We start from the raw sequence: 11234 nt of genomic DNA, 5'->3' as shown, positions 1-11234 counted from the left end.
TAGTAGGTTGCAGAAGTGGTACTCAAGCCTATTTCAGAAATAGTACCAGAAATGGTACTCAAGACTTTGAAATAAGTCTTATTTCAAAGCTTTTCATCTTAACCAACATGCTATACTACCTTCTAATGCAAACTGTTTCCATTCATATCTCCAGGAACCATGATTTAAATTAATAATCCTCAATCTGTCGGTTTCATAGATTGATTCCCAAATGTGTGCCCACATCTGGTTTAAGCTTCGTTTAGACTGGAATCCAGCTATTCACAGTAGACAGTCAATTAATAATCCTGAGTATATCTAATCTACCCTGGCCTTTTGTACTTTCCACCCACCCCACAAGACAGAGTCTTTTTGTCACTCAGGCTGGAGTGCAGTGGCACAATCTCGGCTCACTGCAACCTCCACTTTCCGGGTTCAAGCAATTCTCCTGCCTCAGCCTCCCCAGTAGGTGGAATTACAGGCACCAACCACCATGCCTGGTTAATTTTTGTATTATTAGTAAAGATGCGGTTTCACCATGTTGGCCAGGCTGGTCTCAAACCCCTGACCTCGTGATCTGCCCACCAAGGCCTCCCAGAGTCCTGGAATTACAGGCATGAGCCACAGCACCTGGCCCTTTATGTACTTCTTAAAACATTTTCCAAATATATTCTCATTACATATGTATGAGTCATACTGAGCAAAGGTGCTTAACCCAGTGAGTATCAAGGAAGATCAGGTAACTTCATAAAGTTGCACATCAGGTAATGCTCAGATGCATAAGTAAACACTACCCTCTTTCCCTGGTTCCTATCAGTGAAGATAAGTGACTGTGAAAATTTCAAACAAGATTTATGAATTTTAAATAGGAACAGAAAGAATAGGAAGTATTAAATCAAATATAATTTTCATTAATTCATTAATTCAAAAATATATATTATGTGTCCACTATATGTTCTAACCTACATTACACACTTGGGACACAATGAAGTGGGATAAAAGTGTCCCTGTTCATATAGATTATATATTAAGTGCAAGTCAGAAAAGCCCTCTGAACAGAAATGAGGCTGAGATTGAGATCTAAAGCGTATATGAAATTTCTTATTTTTCCAACTCACTGACTGCACCATTTCCTCAAACTCTGCACATGCTATTTATTTTCAATATTTTTTCATTTCTGATTCCAACCTCTTAAAAATGTATACCTTATGTTATAAAATCTATAAATAAATACACAAACAAAGACAAAAGAAAAGAAATGCTCTATGTTCATCACTGAATACCAGGGTGATTCTAGTGGAGTATAAGAGCTATATTCTCAAAAAAAAAGTTATTAAACCATGACATACAACAGAAAACTACTCAGCAATAAAAAGGAATAAACTACCAATACATGCAATAACATGAGTGAATCTCAAAAGCATTTTATTAAGAAGCTAAACATGAAAGACTATATAATGCAAGATTTCATTTGCATGACACGCTGGAAAAAGAATCTATACAGGGAGGGAGACACAATCAATGCTTGCCAGAGGGTGGGTGATAATAGAGTGACTGACCACAAATGGGCAACATAAAGAAATCTGGGAAAGTAATAAAATTGTTCTGTATCTTTGTTTCAGTGGTGGTAACACAATGCATTTGTCAAAACCTATGAAACAATATACCAAGATGAGTAAATTTTATTATACATAAATGTTTGAAAGTTACTTACATACTATTTTAAAGTATAAAATTTTATGTTTTTATTAAGCTAAAATAAATTATTACTCTTATCAAAACCATTTTGCAATTTCATTTGACAACCCATTATATTTGTACTGTTCAATACAGCAGCTACTAGCCCTATATGACTACTTAAATTTACATTTAAATCAACTAAAATTAAGTACATTTAAAATTCAGTTCCTCACCTTGCACTAACAAAATTTCAAGCAATTAATAGCTATGTACGGCTACTGGTCACTAAACAGAAGAGAAATAAGAAAATATCCATTTCGGCTGGAATTTCTATTGGATAGTACTGTATTTGATACTCTTCTCCAACTTGATTGCATTTACATGGAAATTGTAGATGCCATTAAGGGCTAACCCTAGCCCCACAGAAGGCCTGGACAATCCGCCATCGGATCTGCTTGGTCCTAACACTGTACACAATGGGATTGAGCACAAGAGGGAGAAGCAGGTAGATATTGGCCATGAATGTGTGTATTATTGGTGACAAATGCTTCCCATAGCGATGAATTAGGGTCATGCCAATGAGAGCCACATAGAAAAGCATAACTGCACAGATAGGAGAGAGGCAGGTGTTGAGACCCTTGAGCCTCTCTTCCTGGGAAGCAATGCCCAGTGCTGCCTGGAGGATTAGAATGTAAGAGGCCAAAAGTATCAAGGCATCTAGTACAATGATGAAGATCACAGCCAGCAGGCCATAGATGCTATTGACACTGGTGTCAGCACAGGCAAGCCTCATGGCATCCTGATGGAGGCAGTATGCATGGGGGAGGACATTGGAGTGGCAGAAACGTAACCTTTTGGTGAGAAAAGGCACAGGGAGCACAGTCACCGCACTCCGTAGCAGGACTGCTGCTGCAATCTTGCTGATTACACTGTAAGTGAGAATGGTAGCATAGCGCAAAGGAAAGTGGATGGCCACAAAGCGATCAAAGGCCATGGCCACCAGAACACCTGATTCCACCCCCCCAAATGTGTGGATGAAGAACATCTGGATAAGGCAGACATTAAAAGTTATCGAACACCAGCTGAACCAGTGAACACTGACCATGGTAGGCATGGAAGACAGTGAAAGGCTGAGGTCAGTGGCAGCTAACATGGCTAGAAAATAATACATGGGTTCATGGAGACTTTGCTCAACTTTGATGACAACTAGGATGGTGACATTTCCCAGGATTATGGTACTGTAAAGAAGACAGAGGGGCAAGGCCATCCATAAGTACTTCTCTGGCATTCCTGGAATCCCAGTCAGGATGAAGAAGCTCTGGTGGTTCTCAATAGTTTGGTTGAGTAATGACACAGTGGAATTGGTTTGACTAGGAAAAAAGATAAAAGATTATTAAGTCAAACAAGCTTCAAATGGAATCAGTAACTATAAGTGTTGAGATAGTAGCAGTAAGAGGAAGTAACTTAAATATTATTCTTGAACATCCATGTTCAGTTTAATACAGAAACCAATAGCCCCTGCTGCATGAAGCAAGAATGCTTTCACTAACCATCAAATTTTAAAATATCTAGGAGAAAAAGAAACAAACCAAAAACCTCAGTCAACATCTGAACCTAATAGGAACATGTGCAATTCAGAAATATCAAGAAGCTACCTGTCTTGCAGACTACAATACTAGGGAAAAATTTGGTATTGTATATTTATGTGTATAATAAACAGTAACACCAATAACCATGAAGAATATATTGGCAACTGTGGGAATTTACTCAGGGTGGTGGCAAAAATATTAAGGGAAAAATAGTAGAGAAAGTTATAGAATATAGTCAAACTCTTTTGGAAAGTCTAAGGGTTTTTTCTATAGTTCTTGACTGAAGGCAGCTAGAATCTCTTTGCAGGAGCCAGGGATATTAGGGTGCAAATACAACAGAATGTGAGTAGTTTGCCTAGCTAGCTTGTTTACTCATGTGGTATTAAAACTAGTCTTTGAGCCAGATGGCCCTCTCAGGGGCAGATTGATGAGGGAGATTACCCACTAATGGTGCTTGCTTTGGACATTGGAACTTGGCCTTTAATCTTTCTCTACAAGTGTGTTGACTTAGAGCCTGTGTTATCAAATCTATACTAAATAAATGAGGAGAGGGCAAACTAGTCAGGGTCGTGTAGCTGCAATCTCTCTCTGTGAGTGGCTCATAACCCCTTAGCCCACTCGTTCACTGGCAATTTATGTTTGAGTGCATTTATTCATCCATCATGCAGCTGGGGTCTGTGGGACAGGCATAGGTAGGCAACCACAATCCCAATATAAGGACTGTTCATAAACACGGATGTGCAAATATAAACGTGTGGATATGTGTGTGTGTGCATCTTGGTTGTGATCTTAAATTGTTTTGTTTTTGATATGATCCTTTCCCTCTTTGGTGATCAATTTCTTAATCCTTCCCCCTTTTGGCACTTGTGTGGTGTGGGATGGAGGAGGAAAGATACACTTTAAGGAATTTAAAGCTCTGATCTTCTGTATTCCTAAGAGTCTGTGAGTAATAAAAGGATCTGAGCTGGCAGCAAGCAAGGGAGGAAGAAGTCACGTTGGCTCCCAAGGAACTTTAAAAAGACCTACTATGATAGGAAGATTAATAGCCCACAAAGATTTTCTCATCTGAATCCTTGAAAACTATCAGCATCTTACTTTGCATGTCAAAAGGGGATTTTCAAATGTAGTTAAAGTTAAGAACCTTGAGATTTAGAGTTTCTTCTGCATTGTCCAGGTAGGTCCAATCAAATCACAGGGCTGCTTAGAAATGAATAACCTTTGTTAGCTGCAAAGAACCAGAAAGATGGCAGCATGAGCAGGACTGAACATGAATTACTGACATTGAAGATGAATGAAGGTACCCAGGAGGCAAGGAATATGAGTGGCCTTTAGAAGATGGAAAAGGTAAGTTAACAGAATTGTCCCCTAAGTCTCCAGAAAATATTGCATTAAAAATGTTTTAAATCTTGGTTTTAGCCCAGTGAGACCATTTTGGACTTCAGATCTAAAGAACTGTTAAAAATAAATATATATTATTTAAAGCCACTAAGTTTGTAGTAACTTCTCATGACAGCAATACAAAACGGATACCCAGGAGCCAGAGAAGAGATGCTTTTGTCCCTTTTCAGAAATATCCAAAGTCTTCCCATTGTCATTTTCATTTATTGAGGCCCTTTTCCTTCAGTACATTCTTCCTTGCAGTTAGATTTCTCTGTCCTAAGGTGTATCTAGAAAGGAATTTTGAGATTCATTTTTCTCTTCATTAGGAAGCAGAACGATCTCTAATACTTATAAAGAGTTTTACAGCTAATATGTGGCTCAGCCAGATTAAATCTATCCATGGAGAATCTCCCAAAAGACAGGTTCAAATGTTGTTCAGTATACTGAAGTCAATGCCCTGGGTGTTAAAACTCATCTAGACTTGTTTTCCTGTTTCTCCGTAAAGAAGATTCATTCTCCTTCTTCCATGTTCCCATGTGACTGTTCTAATAAATGTCATCTTTAGTTAGCAGCAATTACATTTCTCACTGTAACTCCAAGTAAGGCCTAGTTAAGTCTGTGGGGAATCACAGACATTAATGTCTACTGCTTGCAATGAAGAAGATTAAAGATCAAGATTAAAATATTGATGCCACACAATCAATTATCTTCCATTTTAATACTTTGGTGTCATCTTAAGCAGATATATCCAAATGTGCAGCTGAGCTAATCCCCTTTCCAGGCCAGTCTAGCCACAGCTGACAGAGGTTCAGGATTAAAAGAAAGAGTAGTGTTATAGTGGCTCTGAACTTTGCATTTATCATAACCCTTTTGAGAATCCCACAAAGAGTCTCCCAGTTAAGAATGCGCACACACACATACACACACACCAACACACCATACACACTTACACAAGCAAAGTTCTGCATAAAAATTAAATGAATTCAGATATTTTTGAAAACCATCTATGGACCCAGATTAAGAACTCTTTCTTTAAGGTATTCTTTTTAAAAAATGAAATAGTGGCCTTGGTCATAGAAAGGAACAAATCCACCAGACAAAATCCAGAGCTACACACAAAAGACAGAGAGCTCTGGATTCTTGGGAATGAATGAGACAGAAAAAATTACTCCAAATTTCTCAGTCAGTAGTTTAGTGCAGTATTTTATTTTCCAATATGGTAGTCCCCAGAAATATGCATCCATTTAAATTTAAATTTATTAAATTAAATTAAAATTTTACCTTACTTGTACTAGCCATATTTTAAATGTTCAATGGTCACATGTGACTAGTGGCTACTGAATTGGATAAAATGGTTGTACAGTATTTTTTTAAAATTTTCTATGCAATATTTATTTTCATTGGCAGTTCCCAATGACCATGAAAGACTCATGAGCCAAACACCAATTGTTTTATTTTTAATTTAAAAATACATTGTCATCTGGGTCTTTGATGACAATGTGGCTTTGTCCATCTGTTTTAAAGCACATCATTTTCTGCAGGCATGAATGGTGAATAAACTAAACAGAACAAACGGGGAGTTAATGGGAATGACAGTACAGCAGGTGCATTCATGATTTGGTATCATTTCACTTTTCATTCAAGAAAATTGTCAATCATCCCAGGAATAAAAAGTAAAATGTTATGTACAGTATAACCTCTTTAAATTGGCAATTTTTAGCTGTTTGATAATTCATTCTTAAGCAAACCTCAACCACTTGCTACCTGCTGTATTCATCTTCCTATTCCCTGTACAGCATGTGAAACTATGATTGTTATTTTACTACTTTAATAATAAACAATCTAATATTTATTGAGTGCTCGTTCATGTTCCAGGCCCTGTTCTTAGCCCTTTGCATGTCCTATCTCATTTAAAGATACAAAACTTATTATTACTGTTATTGTATGCACTAGAAAAACAAGGGTCAGAGAAGTTGATTCACTTGTATCAGGTCTCAAAACTAAAGCTTAAATATAAGCTCTCTGATTATTGTGCTTTGAAGTTCTATTTGGTTCTAAAGGAGATCAACATTTAGTGAAAATTTCTGCCGTTAAATTCAAATTGGAGACAACATAATGAACTGTGCTCAACATACAATCTCCTTTACCTTTACCACTCAGTGCTGACCTTTACATTTTTCTTTTTTTTTTAATGAATTCTACTCTGGAGCAGCCAGAAAGGCATTCAGCCCTGCTAACACCCAGGAGACCCTACATTTTTCTATGAATTGTCCATACTGCAATCTCTGCCATTCTGTGACAAGATCCTCACAGAAAGCACTTCTCAGGCCTCAGATTTTTCCCCAACTTACCCAAAGCCTGGTCTAGAAGAGTCCTTTCTGATGTGTCAACCACAGCAGCACAGAGATTTAAAACCAACAGCAGCCTTGCCCAGAATTTCCTCTGAAATGATTCTATGGAGACATGAACATGTGACTTTCTGGAGTTTGCCCCAGGGCCAAAGGCTAGTCAGAACCAGGCTTCTGAGCATGCTACACTGCTTTGTCTTGTTCCCAGAGGACCTGGTTTTGCCTAATACAGATCTGTGGTAGCAACCCATCCAAACTCAGAATTATTCTCAGTCCTATATCAATGTGCATCAATAAGTACATCAAAATACAATTATGCCCTAGTGCTTAATTTTTATAATTCTCTGTCTTAAAAAAAAGGTGAAAGAAAAAATTACCCTTGTTTCACATGTCATTGTGTTATTGTCTCATTCTCTTTTCTGTTTCATAGCAAAGCCTCTCAACATTGTGGTCTATATTCCCTGTCAATAACTTCCCATTGTCTCCTCAGTTCACTTCAGTAAACGTTGTTTTCCACACCACTGAAACAGTATGTGCAGATGTGACCAATAACCTGCTTATTGCTAAACCCAGCAAAAATGCTTTGTCTTACTCCCCTGTTTGTTCTTCAGGTTTCAATACAGTAGAATATTGCTGCAATGTTGAATTATTTTCCTTTGTTCGTTTCTATGAAATCATGTTTGCCTGATGTTTCCTTCTACTTTCATTTACACTCTTTATTATTCTTTGATTATACGTCTTCTTCCTAGAGCACTAAATGTCGGTGTATCTTTTTTTAATTTGTTTTTGAGACGAAGTTTCACTCTTGACGCCCAGGCTAGAGTGCAATGGCGTGATCTCGGCTCACTGCAACCTGCGCCTCCTGGGTTCCAGCAATTCTCCTGACTCAGCCTCCCGAATAGCTGGGATTACAGGTGCCTGTCACCACACCTGGCTAACTTTTGTATTTTTAGTAGAGACAGGGTTTCATGATGTTGGCCAGGCTGGGCTCGATCACCTGAAGTGATCCACCTGCCTTGACTTCTCAAAGTGCTGGGATTACGGCGTGAGCCACAGTGCCTGGCTCTGGTGTATCTTTTATTTGATGTTTTTTTCTTTAATTCCACTCTCTTACTTAGTGGTATCACCAAATATCATTGCTTTAAATATCATCTACATACTGATTAACTACAAGTGTATATCTTCAGGCTACAATACTGCCTTTATTCTCCAGATCAGCTTCCTACTTGATAACTCCACTGTAATACAAATAGGAAACTGAAATTTAACATGGAAAATACTGTAAAATGAAAACAAACAAACAAAAAAAAAAGTTTTCTTGCCATCTGCTTAAGGTTAATTTTGGCAAATCACTAACCACACCACAATTCAGCCAGTTGCCCAAACTAAAATTCAGGTCTTTCCTCCCTCTCTTCTTCATATCTAATCCATTACCATGGAACCATTCAGTGATTGTGCCATTTTGATTTCTCTATTAACACATTATTAGCTATATTTTGGAATATACATCTAAGTAATTATTCTAAGAATTACAAAATTCATCTTCACTTTATCACTCTCTACTTCACACTAATATTGTCTTAATCACAGTAAAGTTTTTCAACTTTTCCATACTGTAGCTCCATTTTCTTTTATCCTTTATGAAATTATTTTCATATATATTCTCTCCAGATGATATAGATCATATAATTCAGTGTCATTATTTACTTAAACAACTTGCTTTTAAAAATACATTTTAAAGATAATACATTATTTACATAAGCAGTCTTTTCTATTACTCAATATTTATTTTTTTCAGTGTTACTTCTTTTTTGGATTCAAGTTAATGTCTGATGTCATTTCTACTCACCATGATGACATCCTTTAACATTTCTTGATTTCTTGTAGGGTAGATTTTCTAGCAATAAAGTCTTTAGGCTTTTACGTATTCTAATTTAGTTTTCTTGAACTTACTTAACCTGTAGACTAATGTTTTTGTTAATCAATCTGGAACAGTTTTCATGTTATATTTGCAAGCATTGACTATGCCACTTTCATTTTTTCTCCAAGAACCTGAATTCCACAAATTTGGTGTGTTGATATTGCCCCACAAATTTCTGAAACTCTGTTTATTTGTCTTAAATATTTTCTTCATATTACTTGGATTTGGTGTTTTTTACTTACTTATCTTCATGTCTATAGATTCTTATTTCTACTATCTTAAATCAGCTATTGGATCTATCTAGTAATTTAAAAAAAATTTTTTTAGTTCATTTTAATTTTCAACTCAAATTACTATTAAGTTTTTAATGCATTCTTTTCTCTATGGATATTATGTATTTGTTCAAAAACTATTATCACATTTATTTTAATTATTTTAATATATATATTTTTATTTATTAGGGAATTTATTTATTTTTATTTTTGAAGAGTAGTTTCACTGAATATAGAATTTTTGAGGGTTTTTGTTTCTTTCAGAAATTTGTAAATGCCAATCCAATGCCGGTTCACTGCACAGATCACCCCATCACCCAGGTATTAAGCCCAGCATCCATTAGCTATTCTTTCTGATGCTCTGCCTCCTCCCACCACTCACCCTCCAACATAACCCAGTGTGTGTTGTTTCCCCCCATATGTCCATGTGTTCTCATCATTCAGTTCCCACTTATGAATAAAAATAAGTGGTATTTGTTTTTTCTGTTTCTGGGTGAGTTTGCCAAGGATACTGGCCTCCAGCTCCATCCATGTCCTCAGAAAGGACAGGATTTCAATGTTTTTTTTATGGCTGCATAGTATTGCATGATGTATATGTACATTTTCTTTATCCGTTCTATCAATGATAGGTATTTAGGTTGACTTCATGTCTTTGCTACTATGACTAGTGCTACAGTGAACGTACGTGTGCATGTACCTTTAAAATAGAACAACTTTTGTTCCTTTAGGTATATACCCAGTAATGGGATTTATGGTCAAACGGTATTTCTGCCTCTAGGTCTCTGAGGAAATGCCATACCTTCTTTCACAATGGTTTAACAAATTTACACTCCCACTAACAGTGTAAAAGTGTTCCCTTTTTTTCATAACCTCACTAGCATCTGGCATGTGTTGTTTTTTGACTTTTTAGTAATAGCCATCCTGACTGGTGTAAGACAGCATCTCAACCAGGCATGGTGGCTCATGCCTGTAATCCCAGCACTTTGAGAGGCCAAGGTGGACAGATCACAAAGTCAAGAGTCCGAGATCAGCTTGGCCAACATAGTGAACCTCATCTCTACTAAAAATACAAAATTTAACCAGCCATGAAGGCATGTGCCTATAATCCCAGATACTCAGGAGGCTAAAGCAGGAGAATCACTTGAACCCAGGAGGTGGAGATTGCAGTAAGCCGAGATCACATCACTGTACTCCAGACTCCTTAAGTCAGAAACACTTGTACTGATTGAGTTGTGTGTGTAGCATATATTTAATGTTCAACCAGTTTTCAAGTCTCTCTTTGCTTTCCCAAGCCAGCAAGCTCTCTTGAGCTTCCTTCATATGTTTGAATACTTTCTTGTAAGGTCAGGGATGCATGGATAGCCCTTCCACAACTATAATTTCAAAGATCTCCCTGTAAAATATCCTGATGACTCCTGCTTGCAAGCTCAGGCTACTAAAACTGTGGATGGTGCTTGTGTATTTCCTACTGAGGTTTTCCAGTGTTCGTTGATCAAGTTTTGCTTTTTTTTCTTTCCACCTGAAGTTGAGTCTTCACTCCCTGGCAGCACAATTGGTGGTTTGTCAAGTCCAGCAGTACAACTACCGGTTTACCAATCTCAGCCGGCTAAAACTACTGCTATTACTGCGACTACTCAAAGAAGAAGAAGAAGAGGAAGAAGAAAGAAGAAGAAGAAGAAGAAGAAGAAGAAGAAGAAGAAGAAGAAGAAGAAGAAGAAGAAGAAGAAGAAGAAGAAGAAGAAGAGGAAGAAGAAGAAGGAGGAGGAGGAGAAGGAGGAGGAGGAGGAGGAGGAGGAGGAGGAGGAGGGGGAGGAGGAGAAGTGGAAGAAGAGGAGGAGGAGGAAGAGGAGGAGAGAAAGGAAGAAGAAGGAGACAAGGAAGGGGAAGGAGACAAGGAAGGGGAAGGAGAAGGAGAAGAAAGAAGAAAGAAGAAAGAAGAAGAAGAAGAAGGGGAAGAAGAAGGAGGAGGAGGAGGAGGAGAGGAGTAGGAGAAGGGGGAAAAGAAGCGGAAGGGGAAGGGGAGGGGGAGGGGGAGAGGGAAGCGGAGGAAGAGGAAGAGGAAGAG

General features: G+C 37.7%; 1 protein-coding gene across 1 annotated transcript; it reads right to left on the bottom strand.

The window, feature by feature from the left end:
- Window positions 1-1792: 1792 nt before the first annotated feature.
- LOC116524973 (olfactory receptor 51H1-like) lies at window positions 1793-6405 on the bottom strand. The gene is made up of 2 exons (XM_032240493.1): window positions 6377-6405; window positions 1793-3029 (listed from the first exon to the last, which is right to left on the bottom strand). Exons 1-2 carry the CDS (start codon window positions 6403-6405, stop codon window positions 2060-2062), a joined length of 999 nt encoding a protein of 332 aa, XP_032096384.1. The 3' UTR covers window positions 1793-2059.
- Between the last annotated feature and the right edge of the window lie 4829 nt (window positions 6406-11234).

This window comes from Sapajus apella, unplaced genomic scaffold, assembly GCF_009761245.1.
Source record: "Sapajus apella isolate SASKATOON/1434 unplaced genomic scaffold, GSC_monkey_1.0 scaffold47, whole genome shotgun sequence".
NCBI lineage: Eukaryota > Metazoa > Chordata > Mammalia > Primates > Cebidae > Sapajus > Sapajus apella.
Note: the sequence above shows the minus strand (reverse complement) of the source record. Positions and strands in the feature narration are given on the sequence as shown.

What these genes read in the sequence shown, in the direction of transcription:
- LOC116524973 (XM_032240493.1), bottom strand. Translation starts at nt 6,405, where the DNA reads ATGAATACAGCAGGTAGCAAGTGGTTGAG. An exon ending in GCAGGTAGCAAGTGGTTGAG is followed by an intron (nt 3,030 to 6,376) that starts GTTTGCTTAAGA and finishes CTTTTTTCCTAG; the next exon opens with TCAAACCAATTCCACTGTGT.